The following is a 22,063-nucleotide window of genomic DNA, read 5'->3' as shown; positions in this document are numbered from 1 at the left end:
ATTATACATGATACAACCTCTTTGTCATTTTTATTTGATATATCAATGACATACATATCCCGCTTATTGTATCAACGGATGTAAATATTTGTTTAAGTAAATATTTATAAACAACATACAATTATTAGCTTTTCTTGTTAGATTATTTATGTGTCATCGTTAATTGGTTTTATCAGCTATTCAAATAAAAAATGATAGTGAATTTACATAAATTGATACCCTGAATGTAAACAACATTAGAACCGCCGTATAGCTGGCCGAGAACAAACTCAAGGATAAAAGTATTACGTACGAGTAAAATTTTTAATTAAGAAATAATTCTTTCATGAAATAATTCTTTCAACATGACATGCCATGCATGCTCTATGATCAACAATATGTTCATATTTTACCATAATTTTAATGATACCAAGTATGACTAAGTCTACATTAGAGTATATGGTAATCAAAGGTACCAGGATTATAATTTAGTACGCCAGACGGGCGTTTCGTCTACATAAGACTCATCAGTGACGCTCATATCAAAATATTTACAAAGCCATCAGACCTTACAATTATAATACACTCCACTGATTATCTGTTTCCTTTACAGAGAGAAGACTTGCTGGAACTAAACATCCCTCAGAACTAAACATCCCTCAGGTGTATTACAGATTTGTTATACAGGTGTACCTGCCTGGAGGTGCAATAGTTATAATGTTATGGTTAGGAACTAAACATCCCTCAGGTGTATAAAGGATTTGTTATACAGGTGTACCCACCTGGAGGTGCAATAGTTATAATGTTATGGTTAGGAACTAAACATCCCTCAGGTGTATAAAGGATTTGTTATACAGGTGTACCCACCTGGAGGTGCAATAGTTTATATAATGTTATGGTTAGGTTTCTTTATTCACTTGAACGAAGTTTCAGCTAGAGTCCGCGTAGTAATGATCACACAAATGGCGGGAGTAATGATAGTTTTAAACAGTTGAATTAGAATCATTATTGGTGTGGAATACATTTATGTTTATGCATGAATTATTAAGGTTTTATAGAGTTCGTTGTAGTTCATAATACATGTATGTATATCACACGTGAACTGTAGAAAAACATACAAAATATAAAGGAATGTATTTGACAATGATGCTATTGTTGTTTTTCAACATCAGTGTCTTGGTAATCGTCAAATGAACTACATAGTTGTCTGAACTCGTTTAATGTGTTGGATATTTGACATTTTTTAAAAACATAAATCTGAATGTTGATATCATAATAAAAAAAAATGGTATTTAAATTTCTTGATTTTATTTTAGCTAAGTGAATTTGATTTAATTATTTAGTATTAAGCTTAACACATAATTCCTTCTACGTGTTCATACATACACACAATTACATTTACAGTAAATAAGGACCGTTAAACAAATTTATAATAACTATGTTTTATTATATACACGGTGTGTAATATAATTGCATGTTATATTTAATTTGATCAACAAATAACTCCACTGTTACAAAAACAATCCATATGTGCAACTTTAGCAATCAGCAATCAGAATTTGTAGTCTAATTCCTGTTCCTGTTATATTTTATTTATCGGATTGTATTTCCTCCATCCATTAACAGTGAAGTACCAGTTATACTGTCCGCACCAGAGGAACACAAAAATACAGCTAGTTCTGCAATCTGAAATAACAATTGTTATACTGTCAGCACCAGAAGAACACAAAAATACAGCTAGTTCTGCAATCTGAAATAACAATTGTAATACTGTCAGCACCAGAGGAACACAAAAATACAGCTAGTTCTGCAATCTGAAATAACAATTGTTATACTGTCCGCACCAGATGAACACAAAAATACAGCTAGTTCTGCAATCTGAAATAACAATTGTTATACCGTCAGCACCAGAGGAACACAGAAATACAGCTAGTTCTGCTATCTGAAATAACAATTGTTATACTGTTCGCACCAAAGGAACACAGAAATACAGCTAGTTCTGCAATCTGAAATAACAATTGTTATACTGTCCGCACCAGAGGAACACAGAAATACAGCTAGTTCTGCTATCACAAATCACAATTGGTATACTGTCCGCACCAGAAGAACACAAAAATACAGCTAGTTCTGCTATCTCAAATAACAATTGTTATACTGTCCGCACCAGAGGAACACAGAAATACAGCTAGTTCTGCAATCTGAAATAACAATAGTTATACTGTCCGCACCAGAGGAACACAGAAGTACAGCTAGTTCTGCAATCTGAAATAACAATTTTTATACTGTCAGCACCAGCAGAACACAGAAATATAGCTAGTTCTGCAATCTGAAATAACAATTGTTATACTGTCAGCACCAGAGGAACACAGAAATATAGCTAGTTCTGCTATCTGAAATAACAATTGTTTTACTGTCAGCACCAGAAGAACACAGAAATACAGAAATACAGCTAGTTCTGCAATATGAAATAACAATTGTTGTACTGTCAGCACCAGGGGAACACAAAAATACAGCTAATTCTGCAATCTGAAATAACAATTGTTATACTGTCAGCACCAGAAGAACACATACATACAGTTAGTTCTGCAATCTGAAATAACAATTGTTATACTATCAGCACCAGAAGAACACAGAAATAAAGCTAGTTCTGCAATCTGAAATAACAATTGTTGTACTGTCAGCACCAGGGAAACACAAAAATACAGCTAGTTCTGCAATCTGAAATAACAATTGTTATACTGTCAGCACCAGAAGAACACAGAAATATAGCTAGTTCTGCAATCTGAAATAACAATTGTTATACTGTCAGCACCAGAGGAACACAGAAATAACGCTAGTTCTGAAATCTGAAATAACAATTGTTATACTGTCAGCACCAGAAGAACACATAAATACAGCTAGTTCTGCAATCTGAAATAACAATTGTTATACTGTCAGCACCAGAGGAACACAGAAATAAGGCTAGTTCTGAAATCTGAAATAACAATGGTTATACTGTCAGCACCAGAAGAACACAGAAATACAGCTAGTTCTGCAATCTGAAATAACAATTGTTATACTGTCAGCACCAGAAGAACACAGAAATATAGCTAGTTCTGCAATCTGAAATAACAATTGTTATACTGTCAGCACCAGAGGAACACAGAAATAACGCTAGTTCTGAAATCTGAAATAACAATTGTTATACTGTCAGCACCAGAAGAACACACAAATACAGCTAGTTCTGCAATCTGAAATAACAATTGTTATACTGTCAGCACCAGAGGAACACAGAAATAAGGCTAGTTCTGAAATCTGAAATAACAATGGTTATACTGTCAGCACCAGAAGAACACAGAAATACAGCTAGTTCTGCAATCTGAAATAAAAATTGTTGTACTGTCAGCACCAGAAGAACACAAAAATACAGCTAGTTCTGCAATCTGAAATAAAAATTGTTGTACTGTCAGCACCAGAAGAACACACAAATACAGCTAGTTCTGCAATCTGAAATAACAATTGTTATACTGTCAGCACCAGAGGAACACAGAAATAACTTAAGGCTAGTTCTGAAATCTGAAATAACAATTGTTATACTATCAGCACCAGAGGAACACAGAAATACAGCTAATTCTGCAATCTGAAATAACAATTGTTATACTATCAGCACCAGAAGAACACAGAAATATAGCTAGTTCTGCAATCCGAAATAACAATTGTTATACTATCAGCACCAGAAGAACACAGAAATATAGCTAGTTCTGCAATCTGAAATAACAATTGTTATACTATCAGCACCAGAAGAACACAGAACTACAGCTAGTTCTGCAATCTGAAATAACAATTGTTATACTGTCCGCACCAGAAGAACACATAAATGCAGCTAGTTCTGAAATCTAGAATAACAATTGTTATACTATCAGCACCAGAAGAACACATAAATACAGCTAGTTCTGCAATCTGAAATAACAATTGTTGTACTGTCAGCACCAGAGGAACACAGAAATACAGCTAATTCTGCAATCTGAAATAACAATTGTTATACTATCAGCACCAGAAGAACACAGAAATATCACTAGTTCTGCATCTGAAATAACAATTGTTATACTATCAGCACCAGAAGAACACAGAAATACAGCTAGTTCTGCAATCTGAAATAACAATTGTTGTACTGTCAGCACCAGAGGAACACAAAAATACAGCTAGTTCTGCAATCTGAAATAACAATTGTTATACTGTCAGCTCCAGAAGAACACAGAAATACAGCTAGTTCTGCAATCTGAAATAACAATTGTTATACTATCAGCACCAGAAGAACACAGAAATATCACTAGTTCTGCATCTGAAATAACAATTGTTATACTGTCAGCACCAGAGGAACACAAAAATACAGCTAGTTCTGCAATCTCAAATAACAATTGTTATACTGTCAGCACCAGAAGAACACAGAAATACAGCTAGTTCTGCAATCTGAAATAACAATTGTTGTACTGTCAGCACCAGAGGAACACAAAAATACAGCTAGTTCTGCAATCTGAAATAACAATTGTTATACTGTCAGCTCCAGAAGAACACAGAAATACAGCTAGTTCTGCAATCTGAAATAACAATTGTTATACTGTCAGCATCAGAGGAACACAGAAATACAGCTAATTCTGCAATCTGAAATAACAATTGTTATACTGTTCGCACCAGAGGAACACAGAAATATAGCTAGTTCTGAAATCTGAAATAACAATTGTTATACTGTCAGCACCTGAAGAACACATAAATACAGCTAGTTCTGCAGTCTAGAATAACAATTGTTATACTGTCAGCACCAGAAGAACACAGAAATACAGCTAGTTCTGCAATCTCAAATCACAATTGTTATACTGTCAGCACCAGAAGAACACAGAAATACAGCTAATTCTGCAATCTGAAATAACAATTGTTATACTGTCAGCACCAGAGGGACACGGAAATACAGCTAGTTCTGAAATCTAGAAAAACAATTGTTATACTGTCAGCACCTGAAGAACACAGAAATACAGCTAGTTCTGCAATCTGAAATAACAATTGTTGTACTGTCAGCACCAGAGGAACACAAAAATACAGCTAGTTCTGCAATCTGAAATAACAATTGTTATACTATCAGCATCAGAAGAACACAGAAATACAGCTAGTTCTGCAATCTGAAATAACAATTGTTATACTGTCAGCACCAGAGGAACACAGAAATACAGCTAATTCTGCTATCTCAAATCACAATTGTTATACTGTCCGCACCAGAGGAACACAGAAATATAGCTAGTTCTGAAATCTGAAATAACAATTGTTATACTGTCAGCACCAGAGGGACACGGAAATACAGCTAGTTCTGAAATCTAGAAAAACAATTGTTATACTGTCAGCACCTGAAGAACACATAAATACAGCTAGTTCTGCAGTCTAGAATAACAATTGTTATACTGTCAGCACCAGAAGAACACAGAAATACAGCTAATTCTGCAATCTGAAATAACAATTGTTATACTGTCAGCACCAGAGGAACACAGAAATAACGCTAGTTCTGAAATCTGAAATAACAATTGTTATACTATCAGCACCAGAAGAACACATAAATACAGCTAGTTCTGCAATCTGAAATAACAATTGTTATACTGTCAGCACCAGAGGAACACAGAAATAAGGCTAGTTCTGAAATCTGAAATAACAATGGTTATACTGTCAGCACCAGAGGAACACAGAAATACAGCTAGTTCTGCAATCTGAAATAACAATTGTTGTACTGTCAGCACCAGAGGAACACAGAAATACAGCTAATTCTGCAATCTGAAATAACAATTGTTATACTATCAGCACCAGAAGAACACAGAAATATCACTAGTTCTGCATCTGAAATAACAATTGTTATACTGTCAGCACCAGAGGAACACAAAAATACAGCTAGTTCTGCAATCTGAAATAACAATTGTTATACTGTCAGCACCAGAAGAACACAGAAATACAGCTAGTTCTGCAATCTGAAATAACAATTGTTGTACTGTCAGCACCAGAGGAACACAAAAATACAGCTAGTTCTGCAATCTGAAATAACAATTGTTATACTGTCAGCTCCAGAAGAACACAGAAATACAGCTAGTTCTGCAATCTGAAATAACAATTGTTATACTGTCAGCATCAGAGGAACACAGAAATACAGCTAATTCTGCAATCTGAAATAACAATTGTTATACTGTCCGCACCAGAGGAACACAGAAATATAGCTAGTTCTGAAATCTGAAATAACAATTGTTATACTGTCAGCACCTGAAGAACACATAAATACAGCTAGTTCTGCAGTCTAGAATAACAATTGTTATACTGTCAGCACCAGAAGAACACAGAAATACAGCTAGTTCTGCAATCTCAAATCACAATTGTTATACTGTCAGCACCAGAAGAACACAGAAATACAGCTAATTCTGCAATCTGAAATAACAATTGTTATACTGTCAGCACCAGAGGGACACGGAAATACAGCTAGTTCTGAAATCTAGAAAAACAATTGTTATACTGTCAGCACCTGAAGAACACATAAATACAGCTAGTTCTGCAATCTGAAATAACAATTGTTATACTGTCAGCACCAGAAGAACACATAAATGCAGCTAGTTCTGAAATCTAGAATAACAATTGTTATACTGTCAGCACCAGAGGAACACAGAAATACAGCTAGTTCTGCAATCAATCTGATAATGATACTTTTCCAGACTAATAATAATAAGTGTTTGCACAATCTAGAGAAGATTTAAAAAACATGTTTTGTTTATTAATTGTGTCAACCTGTCACAATTCACTGATTTTCTGAAGGATTTTTTAATAAATTTTATGTGTAATGTTGATGATAACTTTGTAAATACGCTTGATTTTGACCAAGCGATACTTATGGTTTTTTTAAAGAGAAGTAACGGTTTTAATTTTTATTTCGATAATTTTATCATGAGTATAGCAAGATTTATTATCTATAAAAGAAGAAATTTCATATGGTTGAATCCTAAAGCTAAACTCAATTTAGTAGACTATTTTAAAAGATTGTTAGAAAAATTCACCAGTAATTTTTCGTGCCCTTTATAGCTTGCTGTTCGGTGTGAGCCTAGGCTCCGTATTGAAGACCGAAAGTTGACCTTTAATGGTTCATTTTTATAAATTGTGACTTGGATTGAGAGTTGTCTCATTGGCACTCATACCACATCTTCCTATATTTATCTAAAATAAGATTTTTTTTTCTCTTCTATAAATAACCTGTTTTTATCCCCAAAAGACAGAAAATCAGGTCAATGTTTATATATATCTGATATTTTGTTAAAATTTTACTTAAAAAAATATGAAATTTGAAATAAAAGTAATAAGGCAAAAGTGTTTAAATAAATAAAGCTCAGTATACTGTATAGGTCTTTTCCCTGTCTATATTCATCATTATGTACCTGAGTACCTATATAACTTACCTGCTCAATGGTTACTGGTTTCTGGGTCGGGTGGGCTGTTTTGAATATTTCAGTCTGAAATACAAAATTGATGTACGTTTTTAATGTTCTTTGGTCATAAATTGTAATTACAATATTGGTAAAGATGTCGTTTCAATGTCTAGTATATCCGTTATTGAATCTTGTCTCGATTGTGTCAACTTAGGCAATATCCTTCATCATGATTTAGTTCAGTCGAAAAAACCTCCTTACTTTAAAGATCTGTCTATACCAATAATTTCATAAACCTCTACCAAACCAATTGTAACTAAAATTTTCAATTACAAACACGTTTTGTAGGATCTCTATATTGACGACTTCAAGTCTAAACCGCCTGATTGCACCTGTGCTTGTTCCCAATTCACATATAATCCGGCTGGCCACGAGATATCAACATTGTCAATAACACTTCCCTGCGAAATGTGTTATCAAAAGTTCCGAAATATCGTGAACCTAAATCCATCAATTGGAAATACTACATCAAAATACTGATGGATTCAGTCGAGGATTATGCCAGGCAATGGACTAAAAGAGAGAAAGAAGACGTAGATACTCTTTCTGAATATATTAAAGCTGTGAGATTGTTGATACAAATCAGAATTAAGAAACTGAAGGGGTCTATCAATACCCATACTACGTCAATCTTTAAAAACTAAAATATTGCAAAACACTTCTCCTACCTCCATGACAAATATGTTGTTGTCCCCGTAGCTAAAGCCCTAAACAAAATCGTTTTTGTATGTAAATTTCATTACATAAACTGCTTGATAAATGAATTAGGTATTGACAATTCACTTGGAAACTCAACATATACCCTCGCGACACTTACCAAAGAGGAAACCCTAGATAATCAGAGATCTGTTCTATGTTTCTTTTGAATTTCAACAAACGATGAAGAACTGGATCTTCCATCACTGTATTGGATACATAACTACATAAGTGTCCTTACAAAAAACGGTATATTGTTGGGTCTTCCAAATGCTTCACGAAACCTCTTTCTAAATTATTAACATCTATTTTATCAGCAATCAAAGACGGGCTTTAAAATTATTGTGAAACTACCTATTATAGAGGTGGCGTGAATCAGATGTGGATACTAAATAAATCCCAAATTCTTTTTAGAGTACATACAATCTAAGACTGACTCTCTCATCTTGCAATAGTATTGAAACACTTTACACAAGTATTCCCCATTCCAAACTAACAGACAAATTGAAAGAGTTGGAATTGCTTTGTTTCATAAAAAGATTGGCGAACGTAGATACAGGAATCTTGTCTTGGGGAGGGATAAATCCTACTTTGTAAGCAATCACTCTGATTTAAACAAAAAATTCTTTTTATCTTTTAGCCATGGCGTTGTCAGTTTATTTTCGATCTATGAGTTTGACTGTCCCTCTGGCATCTTTCGCCCCTCCTTTGACGGTCTACTCCACATAAAGGTTTTTATTGCGACTATTTAAGCATACACTATCCTGTTGCATTAAATCACTAATGAAAGCATAGAAAAGTAAGTATACGGGCATTATTTTGAAGATTGATACATGTAAATATTTGGTCTTTTGTTATGAATATATTTACTCTTGTAGCTTTAATTGCATAACGAATTATTTAATACAGGATGTTTACACTTATGTCTAATGTTTGGTCTCAATTTTTTCAAAACATTTATTTTCCAAAAAATGATTTCGTTATTTAACAACTAGCCAAGTCCGTTTCATATAATACATTCCCTTTTCAAGATATGCCATATATACAGATATGTATAGGTATGTCTAAACAAGGTACAACTCTACGACAGATCTATCCATTGGATCATTAGCGAAGGTCACACGGCTGACACCACAATTTAAATTCATAACTTCTCTAAATATCAGCACAACAATGTTAAATCTGCAGAAGTGCTGAACCAAATTTTTGTTCTTCCCACGCCAGGATTCGAACTCATATTAGGATATCGAGACTGCACTGTGTCCATCGCTCTAGATCACCAGGCCACATAGACTTAACTAATAATTCAGCTTTCGGTGCACAGGCACTCGTTTCAGAAAATTTTTTTGCTGCATGTATACCTTTATATAACACAATAATAATTACGATTGACAAACTTGGGTAGGATTGCTACGGATGATTCCGACAACAAACGTAGGCGTGTTATACACCATTGAGAAGATAAATCAATTTAGATTTACGACATAACCAGTTTTAGTGGGGTTGAAAGCCGAGAAATCGGCATATATAATGGAATTTCGTCACCGCGACATTTTTCTAAATCGCGAGTTAAGTACCTTGTGTTATATAAAGGTATATAGGAAATTTTTTTTCTGAGACGGGTGCCTGTATTTCGGTGGCTTAGTGTTACCTTTCCTCGTCAGTAGGATATAAAGTACATGATATATTAGGCATGACGTAGAATTGATTGCAAATTAGCTAAACGTCCGATACAGTCACAGAAATAATTAGTTTGATAAGTACAAGTGACAACTCTACGAAAGATTCATCCATTGAATCACCAGAGAAGGTTATACACGGCTGAAAAAATATTTTATATTCCTCTAAATATCAGCACAACAATGTTGAATCGGAAGCAAATATCAATATAAATGTAACTAAAAAAGTGCTTACCATTGCTGCATCATAGCTAAGGTTATGCTGTTGCGCATATGATCTTATCTGATTATGGAAAACTAAAATAAGAAAATGAACGTACAATTACTTTTCTTTCCCTGCTGGTATACGATTTATGACTTCAAATGTACATGTTCTCCAGACAATCTTTTTAATCTTTTCACAACACTTAGCGTAACAAATTTGTCTTCTGTAAAAATATAATTAAACTTTAGAACAATCAGCATTGCTCTGATAAAGTTCAAACCTAAACATATTTTGTTACATAAACGCGTTACAACTATGACTACATCTGCCGCCAGGGACCCATCTCTAAAACAAGCATTTGCTCGGTATTGCCGTCGTCAATACTTTTCACATGTTTAGAGTTTCCTTTGATAAATTATGCGCTCAAACATAAAAACTGACAATCATGTCAACAAAGTTAAACAAAACTGAAGTTCTCGAACGTACCTGAAAAAAGTTAATTCTAGAAACACGTCTCGATCGTTGCCATTCACTTTTATTTCCGTGCGAATGTAACTGTGTAATTACTCACTTGGGGCATCAGCATATCCGGGACATATGGCATTACATGTCACTCCATGTGGTGCTGCTTCTAATGCCACACCCTAAAATATGCGACACAAAACATTTTAACCTTTTGAATGACAGTTTTTTTGCAGATCTTAAAAAAATAGAGATTCCAAGCGATTAAAAATCTTAAGCCGATAAAACAGAAAACAACACGACATAAAAACACGCAGAACAGACAAACAAGTCTACAAAACGCAGTTCCACCGACAGGGTAACACTGAGTCGCCCTTCACAATAGATGCGTCGTGTTACTAATGTCGAGTGACCAATCTGTGATATGATCTACAAGCTTCGACAAGTGGACCATATTTGTGGTTATCTACTATACAGATAATCTATGACGATCAATCACGGCGTTCTTAACACTATAAAAGGGCACCATTTTGATTCCTTTATTCAAAATCCTTGTAAGCAGCAACTATCTATCAAGGAAACGATAAGATCATACCAATTAAAAAAAATATATTATCCATACGTATACGCTGCTTTAATGTTTCTACACGGAAATTAAAAGTTCACAATGGGAGAGTATAATCATATCTTTTGTCGAAAGGGTTATTGCTAACAATCCCTCATTATCAGTTTCTAAAAGTAAGTCTAAACGTAGATCAGATTTTACTGTAATTGTGGTATCTTTTATTCGAGTTAAAAGGAATTATAGACGCAATCAGCTTCGTAAACAACATTTGATTTTTTTTTTTTCAAATGAAAAGACATAATTTTATACACATGAATATAGAGGAACGTGAGGCTCAATAATAATAAGATTTTTTTCTTTGTAAGAAGCTCATGTATGACGTCTGTTACAAGGCGATAAGAAGAGTTGGTTTCCATGCATGTGAATGCTAGTTGTCTTTGAAAAACACGTTCTAAATACGTAACAAATTTGCTGTCCATAAAAGAAATCCAGCTTAATGGTGATTAGTATGAAGTGTGCCTTCTTAAAACAATGCATATGAACATCGTATCTGCTTTGGTCTTTTTTAAATAATATTTGACTATTTCTTTTTCTTTTTATTAATTATTAATGAGGACCAACAGTCTTTAGAAGATCGTTGAAGTCAAATATGCATATGATACAGCTTTAGTCATAATAAAAAAGTTACTTAAACAGAAAGGGTACTACTGATAACATTATTGCATAACTTTGAACAAACCTTTGTCATTCCAATAAGACCAGCTTTTGCTGCACTATAAGGAGCCTTTTCAGGAGAACTTATTACACCCATCTGTGAAGACATATTGATTATCCTTCCCCAACCTTAAACGAAAAGGAAAGACTTGTCTACTTTGACCTATAATGGTTTACTTTTACAAATTGTGACTTAAATGGAGTTTTCTCATAGGTACTCAAACCACATCTTCTTATGTCTATCTACAATGACATGTCTTTTACATGTCTGTTTGTTTTGTTCACACATTGTTGTCAGTTAAAATATAATGGAATTGTACTCGACTGTTATTAAGTGAGATGTTTAGCTAGCTATAAAACCAGGTTTAATCCGCCATTTTCTACATACACAAATGCCTGTACCAAGTTAAGAATATGATAGTTGTCATCCATTCGTTTGATGTGTTGAGCTTATGTTTTTGCCATTTATTTTCGAACTTTCCGTTTTAAATTTTCGTCTGAATTCGTTTTTTATTTTATTTTACTTTTTACAACAGTGTTATTTTAGTGTTATTAACATACCGGCATTTTTTTGTGATGATATGACCGCGCCTATTTCTTTAACAGTGAAAGTTTATCATTTACTGTGTATATTACAAATGTTCGTGTTTCGTACACACTTTACAAAAAGTATCTAGAAACAAACAACGTAGATGGTTATAATCTGTCTTCAAAAATATTGACACAAAAAAGAAGAGGAAGAGAGAGAGTTTGGTTTGCTTTTATTCAACCCACCTTTTCGTTTCATATCACCAACAAATTCTTTTATTAAAAGAAATGGTGCTGTCATCGTTATCCCTATCATCATGTCCCATTTATCTTTCGGATAAACTTCTATAGGAGCAGTATACTGTATACCTATAATAAATAATATTAAATATAAAAAAGAAGATGTGGTATGATTGCCATTGAGACAACTGTCCACAAGAGACCAAAATGACACACACATTAACAACTATAGGTCTCCGTACGGTATTCAACAATGAGCAAAGCCCATACCGTATAGTCAGCTATAAAGCAGGTTACCAGGCTATACGCAGATGGAACAGGGACCCCCCCTCCCCCCATTTCTTCAATGCAATTTTATTCCAAATAGAGGGGCAGATTTTGAATTCCCTATATTGATTGCAATATTCATTAACTTTCTCAAACTACTAGAAGATCACTACATGGTTTCTTGGCACAGGCACTTGTCTCACAATTTCCCCCCTATATTATACCGTAATATAACCAGTGTTATATTAAATAGTTATCAAAAGTACCAGGATTATAATTTTATACGCCAGACGCGCGTTTCGTCTACATAAGACTCATATACGAAATTTTTTCTGGGACAAGTGTCTGTGTTTCTTGGAGAATTATTAGAGACCTGCCATTTCAGAGAGCAAAACTGTTTTGGTAGGGTCATTTTATTAACTTCCTGGTTAAAATCTAAAATAAATTTTATACCATTAACTCAGACAATACTATAAACATTTCAGAATCACTTACACTTTAACAAAAGTTTGAAGTAATGAATACCCTAAATTAAGATATATTAAACTACAATTTTAAGCATCTTCACATAACTTTCATCTTGATACACTATTTCATTTAAAGATGGTAAATGAATGTCGAATCCTATTCCAAATCGCCTAGCAATTATATTACCTACCGCATCAGATCTACATGATCAATTTTACTATGGATAATGTGATTCGGAAAAAAGTGTAAATATTATAAATATTATTGAAATTAAAGATTTAATTAAACTACAACAAAATGTAATGAAGCAAAATGCAAAGCAATATCATAATGGTAAACAAAAAGGAAGTTCATGCAAATTCTTAAAAAAATATATACTTTAGCATATACTGCTTAGTTTGGGAAAATCTTTTCAAGTGAAAATAGATTTCAAATTTGATCGTTGGAATGCACTTTCTATATATGATGACGTACTTACCAGCATTATTTACGAGAATATCAATTCCGTCAGGATATAAGTTTTTCACAGCTTTACAAAATTCGGATATTTCGTCCGGTTTAAGTAAATCACATGGTACGTAATTTACTTTGATTGTTGGATATTGTCTGCAACAAAAGGTCAAGATAAATCAAGGGAAAGGAGTAGGTCCGGTAAGGACCGATTTTGGCCTCAAATTTCAGGTTCATCTGGCGAAAGATTTTGACCACTTTTTAAACACTTAAGTGTCTATTTTATTTGAATTAATTAGTTTATGTGAAAGATTTTAACAGATTTAGTCATTAAAAACGATCCGATTCAAGCTCAAATATGAAAAATCTACCTAATATGCCGAAAAATGTCACTTTTCAGATGGTTTTTGGTAAAAATGAAAGTGGCCGCATCTGTGTTCATCCTCAACCTTTATATATGTTATGTACAGTGAAACCTGGGTAAACCGAACCCTGATAAAACCGAATTTCAGTTTAAACCGAACAATTTTCAAAGTCCCACAAAATTTCCCTATCAATTAACGTTAATCTGTTTAATTAAATAATAGTTTTAAAGCCTTTCACCGGATTAAGAAGTCGTGCAACACAACAAGGTCAATGGGTTTCGATTGCTGGATTCCCATTAGAGGCCCTATATATTTGATTCGAATGCTCCCGAAGACTTCCGTTAGCTATTTATAAGCAAACGATAAAGTCCGAGAATAAACTGCACCCCTGCTGTTGTTTCACTGTTATCGTGTGCCGAAGTATCAATCAGCGGGTGACCAGTTTAGTCCGAGAACTCGTGTGTACAATGACATTCCCGATTCAACTACGGAATCGTCATATGACAGTGACTGTGAATCTGAATTGGTCAGTGAATTAACGGATGAGAAAATAATTATAAAAAGCAAAATCGGTCCACGTCGGACATCTCCCAACGACGAGCGTGATTGACGGAGTGGCGTTTGATTTATAAACAAAAATGTAGCAAAACGTCTATCTTTATCTTCTTTTATATTTACATTTACATCTAAATCAACACAAAAATAAACTGTTGGCTGTTGTGTCACCTATTATTCCTGCCAAAATTATTTTGGTGTCGACTTCCGTCTACCTCTACAATCCGAACACCTGTGAAAACCGAACAAAACGCAAAGTCCCGTGGGTGTTCGGTTTGGACAGGTTTCACTGTATTATCATAAAATACAACTTACATTTCAATATTAAGGATGAACACGAATGCGGCCACTTTCGTTTTACACGAAAACCGTCTAAAATTTAAATAAAATGCTAGAATTATGAGGATTTCAGTAATTTAGCATGACTTAATGGTGCTAGTACCGGATATATGTGCATTGTATTGTCAAAAACAGCCCATATTTATGTAGCAGAAGCATTCTACTGTCCAATAAATAACTAAAGGTTTACATTTTAACAATTTTGTAAAACTGCTATATCTTGAGGCCAAAAAGGGGTCTTACTGAACCTACTCCTTTATTGACCATTCCATACGCAATAATTCATATTATATGTGCATTGAAAATCATCAGTTTATAAAGTAATGACGTAAGTTAATATGTTTGATTATAAATTGGTTTTTATTCATCATCGCCTTTATCATCAAGCAGATTTGAACAATTGTATTCAACAGATGAACTCCGTATTAAGATTAGAATTACAGTTGACTACGAGTAAAATGATTCCTGGACCAAAATATCCATAGTATCAAGTGATATACATTAACTAATTACTTTATAAATTCTTTCACGAGATTGTCGATAATTGATTGTTCTCCAAGTCCAGTTAAAATAATATGACATCCTTTTGCCGCAAGATGATGAGCTATTCCTAATCCTATACCACTGGTGGAACCCGTAACAACGGCTATTTTGTTCTCCATGATTTAGTTTGGAAGATACTGTATAATACAAAAATAATGTCATGAATTATACTATCATTTATTATATTTGTTCATATGTTAATTAATGTATCATCTTATTTATATGTAGAATCTTCTGTAGTCGATTAGTATATATAATTGCATTTTCAACTGTTTTTAAACTATAAAAAAATCTCCGGACCGATCATCTATGAGAATGATGTACATATATACATGTAGGATATGTAAATATATTGCATTTTTATTTGTTTTGGAACTACTAAAAATCTCCGAGCGGATCATCTATGGTGTATATGTGTCGATTAGAATGATCTACAATGTACTGGCTGGAACATAAATTAATGAAATTGACCTGAAGTACTAGATAACACTGGTGTACTTCTTGAAGTATAATAGATATTGTGTACTGCTTGAGTATACTAGTAAGTCCAGAAAAGTGAAGTTATTACTTGAGTGCAGTTCGAGGATACATAAATGTACTTGAGAACAATTCAAGGATATTAGTGTATTAGGATTTGCTGGAGTTATTATAGGTAGAGTCGATTGGTGTGTTTGGTGGATCATTGTCAATGACACTCTTCCTGAAGTTTATTTCGAGGAGACTGATCTAATGGAGTTAAGATTGATTGCAACACTAATGGTATTGTTGTAGCGTTGATCAATAAGGTTGTGGTATACGCTGGAACAAAGTTAGGAAAGACTGATGAATTTGCTTGAACAAAGATGGCTCATGTATTTGTACGAACAAAGGTCGAGGAGACTGGTGTTAATATTGAGGAGATAGGAGTATTTGCGGGAGCATAGATTTGAGAGCCAGGAGTAATTACGGGAACTTAGGTCGAGGAGCCATGAATATTTACTGGAGCGTAGGCAGAGGAGTCGGTGTATTTGCTGGAGCATACATTTTTTTGTAGGTCGAGGAGCCAGGAATGTTTTCTGAAGCATAAACCGAGGAGCATAGATCTAGGAGCCATGTGTATTTGCTGGACAATAGGTCGAGTAGACAAGTGTATTTGCTGGATCATAGACCGAGGAGCCATGTGTATTTGGTGGAGTATGTGTCGATAGGCCTTTTGTTTTGTTTGAGCATACGTCGGGGAGCAATGATTATTTGCTGTAGCATAGGTCAAGGAGCTAGGAGTATTTGTGGAAGCAAAGGTGGAGGACCCAGGTGTTTTTGCTAGACATATGTCAAAGAGCCATCAGTATATTTGCTCGAGAATAAGTCGAGGAGCCTGGCGTATTTGTTGGAGCATATGTCACGGAGCTAGAGGTATTTACTGGAGCAAAGGTCAAGGAGCTAGAGGTATTTACTGGAGCAAAGGTCGATGCTGGAGGTGTATTTGCTGGAGCATGTGTCGAGAAGCCAATTGTATTTTTGGTGACATAGATCGAAAAGTCAGGAATATTTGCTAGAATGAATTTAGATGAGACTGGTGTAGTTGCTGGAGTAAAGTTCGAGTGACTAATATACCTAAACTTGTTTGATTATGTTTCAATTAAACTAATGAATTGATTGAATTTAGATCGAGATTGATATAATTGGAGAATAGACCGAGTAGATATGTATTTGCTCGTGAAGTGAGCCTCATTCAGTTGATTTTTTTTTCTAAGATTCATGTTTGGGATGTTGTAGTCTATCTTTCATTTGTCTTTTTCAATCATATGAAATGAAGTGCCGTGCATTCACTTGATAATAACTGCGCCCACGAAAGAAAGGCATATTGTACAGTTCATCATAGTCATCGTGTTTTTTTTTAAATAGCAAACGAGTATAAAAACAGATCCGACAGAAACATGAAGAATATAACCGCAGATGTAATATTTCTAAGATAGTCACACCTAGGTATATCCAAAAGTAAAAACAAGCACAATCTAATAAGCAACTTACCTAGATATATCTGGTTACCCATGCACAGGTATGCATACATATATGATGTGTAATATTTATATCCACATAAACACGTATGCTATATCTATGTCAAAATAATGTATCAACCTCTGTCAGTTTTAGCCTTTCTAATTTATTTCGTTAATTTAAGCTGTACAGCCTTCAACATTTCAAGTTTAACGAAATTTAATCGTGGACAATCTTTATCTATAGCCTCTTAAATTTCAAATTGAATCCATTCTTAGGGTAAATGAAATAGAGATGCATTCATTAACCTTTTTTCAGTGGGAAGGTTTTGGTCAGTCTATTTCTGCTTCACCAAAAAATTGCCAAAATAAAAATATTTTTACATATTTTAAGAGATTTCTGTTACATAGCGCCTGTTAAATATGCTTATGCTTTTTCTCATCGCTTCATTCGAAGAATTATTCATCTTGTTTATGGAAGCGTCCTCATTATAATCACAAATAAATCCAAATTTACAAAGGAAGCATGTATTAATGTTCAACTCCTTAAGTAACTTAAAGTTTGTTGTGTTAGCCGAGTCATTGTTGGTTTGTAAGTATCAAATTAATAGTGGCATTTCTTTAAAATCAATACATTCAATCATTGCTTATTATGACGTGTCTATAATAGACATAATACTGCAAAAATACATATGTTTGTATTGATAAGTCATTCTGTTGAAAATGATGGGAAGCCCCAAGACTCTTTCCATTTCACCGTTTTCTTGGTAAAATTCGATTTTTAATGGTTAAATTTTTGAACGAAAAATATAAAAGGATCATAGATAATTAGTTGCACATAACAGAGTCTACAACGATCGAGAACTGATCAGAGACAACAAACGTATATAACAGTGCCAGCAGATACATTATTACAATTACTATTACAAGTAAATGTATCTGGTCCCAGGCAAGTTGTGATCATTATTTCCTTGATAGAGGGTTGCTACTCACAAGGAAGCTATTAAACCAAGAGTTCCAAATGGTGAAGTTTAAATCATCCCTTCGTAAATTTTACGGACGCCATCACGAGTTGGTTGACTGCTACGGAATATCCGTTTCACAGATAAATCTGACATGTTCCTTATATCGTAACTACAATCCCGTTCCTATTCACGAATATGACCTACCAAATTAGACGATTTACCGGCTGTGTAATAATATGAGCAACACGACGGTTGCCGCCACATGTGGAGCAAGATCTGCCTTCCAGACTGCACCTGAGCCTCACCCAAAGTTTTTGGTGGGGTTCGTGTTGCTTAGTCTTTAATTTTCTGTGTTGGGACTTGTTTATGGTGTGGTTACACCTTTCCGGATAGCACGAACGGACGCCTAACGGATGAAAAAAAGTTTTCCGTTGACAAAATAGTTATCCGTTGGGAGTCCTTGGATGTACTGACTAAATTAAACGGACGCGTAACGAATGCATAACGGACACACACAGGATATGCAACGTACAAGAAACGGAAACGACCGAATGTCGAACGTACATCCAACGGACGATTACCACATACATTGGACCCCGTCTGTCCGCGCTATCCGTTAAGGTGTGACCGGGGCTTTACTATTATTTGTCTCTTTGTTTGTTTTCTCTTTTAGCCATGGTGTTGTCAATTTGTTTTCTATCCATAAGTCTGAATGTCCATCTCGTATCTTTCGCTCACCTTTTTATGCAAAATTTTCATTTTTCTTTATTTTGGAGCCTTTTTTATTTGTTTTAAAAAAAAATTTGCTAGAACAAAATATGCTCGTAGAACAGCTTTATATTTTTATAGGACATATTGACATAAGATTTTGATATAAAAACATAACGTTAGAACTCCTTTTGTCATATATAACACTGTCAAACTACCAAACATACTATCCACACAGATTTGTGTCCACACTTGTAAATAAGTATAAAAAAAAAACAATTCCGGAACGTGACAACGTCGACGACCGACAATCATTTCCTTTTCTATAAAAACAACTATGGCGGATGACAATTCAACAATGCTTGAAAAAGCTGTTCAAATACTTGTACCACAGCCGTGCTTTGACAAATACTTTGTAGACCTTAATTTCTTTGATGGTAAATCGTTATTAAATAATTCTTTCTATATATAATTGTTAAATGGGAACTATACCTCAATTAAAACAACACCGGCAAATCTGCTGTGGAGTTTGGACCCTTGTAAATCTATAAAAACGCAAACAAACATTGGTCGGACACGAATAAATCCCGGGACAGACAACAGGAAACCTGTGAATAAGACTTCTAAAAGTGTACTAAACCTTTATTTGTGAAAATCCAAAGAGGTTGAGTAGAATATTAGAAAATTCTTAAATCATGTAAATATTCAAAGGGTTCTGGTGTCTGTAATTACACTGTATATATATGTGAAGCCCAGATGGTCGTGTGGTCTAGTGGGACGGCTACAGTTCAGGCGATTAGGTGTCATGATATTTCAGTAGCATGGGTTCGAATCCCGGCCAGAGAAGAACAAAAAATTTGCGAAAGCAAATTTACAGATCTAACATTCATGACATTGTTGGGTTGATGTTTAGACGAGTTAAATGTCAGCAGGATTAAAGAACACCAGTTGTTCAACCTGTTAGTTAAATGTGTTTTGTTTAAATATACTTTTTCACTTTTTTGGTCTTTTGGAAAATGTTGTTTTTGCTGTATTTAGACCCTTCTACAATGAAATTTGTTTTACATGCACACATATAAAAATTGTGGTTTTTATCCAACGCAATCATAGGTTTGAACGTAGTTTTCAATTTAGACTTGTGTATATATATAATGTATATAGAGTGATTACCATTCTATCATGTCTACACTAAGTTCTGGTTTAGTGGTTAATAAGACCGATGGCTACAGTGCTGAAGGTCCCAAGTTCGATTCTCACTCAGGGTGCTAAAAATATCATACAACAGAAGAGTGATTATAACCTTCACACGTTCTCTGGTACCCAGACCGGGGTTTAAACTATAATGGTACTATGAGGGCCACAGTTGGTTTAAGTTGCTCATGACTTTGACCTGGAGATCAATCTGCTGATACAATGTATCTCTTTGGTTTGTCTGTTCCCGCCGAGCAGCCTGGTAGTTCTCTCCGGGTACTTCAGCTTCCTCTACCATAGTTACAGACTCTGATGGGTGTCCTAACACTCCCTCGTGTTGGGGTGGGGATTGTCCTTGTAAATATTAAAACATTGTAAATATGCTAGTGACACATCTCCCTTAATCCTGATAGGGAGTGTACATGGATGCCACTGTACCCTTGCAGCTCTCAAGGGGTGCTCTGTTGATGAAGGAATCTACGTACATATATTTGTACATTTATCTATAGAGAGATGAAATTATCAAGAAAGAGTTCTCTTCCTTACCTTCTTTTATACCTACATGTATATTTTTGTCTTTATCTTGAACTAAATAAAGGCATGGTCATTTTTATACCAAAAGGGCACTTTGCGCATCGACTATAACAAACAGGGCACATAAACATACTAGGAAGTTATACATATATTCAGTGTTTCTCCTTAAACATGTTAAAAAGATATATATAAATTAACAATATAACATATAAAGTTAAGCTGGTACATAATATAACGATATTAGTATAATAGTCTCTGCTCTCAAGGTTATTAAGCATCTTTAATACATAATTTGAAACAATGCATACATGTACATGTATACAGTACATTGATATACATGGAAATGTTTACATTAATCAAATTTATAATCTAACTAATGTCCATCAGCTATGCCGTTCATGAATGTGTCCATAGTCATTATTGTAAGAAACAGGATCTCATTCATAGCTGGTTTGTTTCGCGACTCTAAACCCTTTTCGTACAAATATTTCAATGGCGGATGAAAAATTTACAAAAATAAACAATGGCACTCAATTCAATTTGGAAAGGAATATGACGTTTTTGATGCAATAAATGAATTACAAATTTACTTGAGGCAACTTTCATCACGTTCTAATGAAGTGACACACTTATTTTTCCGAAATAAAGTATGATTTGATGTACCCTCTCGAGTCTTGTGGAAGGGCTAAATATTGTCTTCATGAAATAACATGCAACCAATTTTAGTCAATGCTTGTCCCTCTTTGATCAGCGAAAAACCAAATACCTGGACCGGCGTCAAATTTTAGAAAGAAAAATGGCATGGCATCAGGAAAAAAAGTCATGCTCAATCGTTTAAGATAAAACACAAGGAAGGCTATTGGCAATTAAATACAGTTACAATACATCTAAAATAAAGGCAAGCATTGCATGATCTGGATATGTTAGTTTTACTATTTTATATGTTATCTTTCTTATTTTCAGGTGCTTGTGCGAAGGTTGTTATCAGCAAGTGCCTAGGGTTTGGTATCATTTTAGGATCCATTCTTGGTAAGATGACAGCAATTAAGTATCTTTACATTTTACCGGACCTAAAGCCACCTTAGAAGTGACACTTATTTTTAAGAATGAAAGGAGGGGTGTTGTATGATATGACTGAATGACATTTACTAAAAAA

The 22,063-nt window shown here is 34.3% G+C and overlaps 2 protein-coding genes across 4 annotated transcripts in view; one reads left to right on the top strand and one right to left on the bottom strand.

Annotated features, from left to right (window-relative positions):
- Positions 1–1,270: 1,270 nt before the first annotated feature.
- LOC143067118 (D-beta-hydroxybutyrate dehydrogenase-like) lies at positions 1,271–19,739 on the bottom strand. 2 transcript variants are annotated; one of them, XM_076240168.1, is made up of 9 exons: positions 19,675–19,739; positions 15,504–15,670; positions 13,760–13,887; positions 12,553–12,675; positions 11,804–11,907; positions 10,609–10,681; positions 10,068–10,129; positions 7,428–7,481; positions 1,271–1,665 (listed from the first exon to the last, which is right to left on the bottom strand). In XM_076240168.1, exons 2-9 carry the CDS (start codon positions 15,650–15,652, stop codon positions 1,573–1,575), a joined length of 786 nt encoding a protein of 261 aa, XP_076096283.1. In that variant the 5' UTR covers positions 15,653–15,670; positions 19,675–19,739; the 3' UTR covers positions 1,271–1,572. The 2 variants fall into 2 exon arrangements, with proteins under 2 accessions (XP_076096283.1, XP_076096284.1); XM_076240169.1 differs by lacking the exon at positions 19,675–19,739 and adding an exon at positions 17,544–17,564.
- The window catches only part of LOC143067120 (mannose-P-dolichol utilization defect 1 protein-like), a 15,198-nt gene continuing 12,637 nt past the window's right edge, over positions 19,503–22,063 (top strand). The window contains exons 1-2 of one of the 2 annotated variants that reach the window (XM_076240171.1): positions 19,503–19,619; positions 21,871–21,936. Coding sequence is in view for 1 of the 2 variants with exons in the window: in XM_076240170.1 (XP_076096285.1) it covers positions 19,520–19,619; positions 21,871–21,936 (166 nt within the window). In the remaining variant the exon portion in view is untranslated. The remainder of the gene's footprint in view (positions 19,620–21,870; positions 21,937–22,063) is intronic. The other variant, XM_076240170.1, reaches the window with a different exon arrangement.

Source organism: Mytilus galloprovincialis, chromosome 3 (genome assembly GCF_965363235.1).
Source record: "Mytilus galloprovincialis chromosome 3, xbMytGall1.hap1.1, whole genome shotgun sequence".
Lineage (NCBI taxonomy): Eukaryota > Metazoa > Mollusca > Bivalvia > Mytilida > Mytilidae > Mytilus > Mytilus galloprovincialis.
This window is presented reverse-complemented; position numbering and strand designations above follow the sequence as displayed.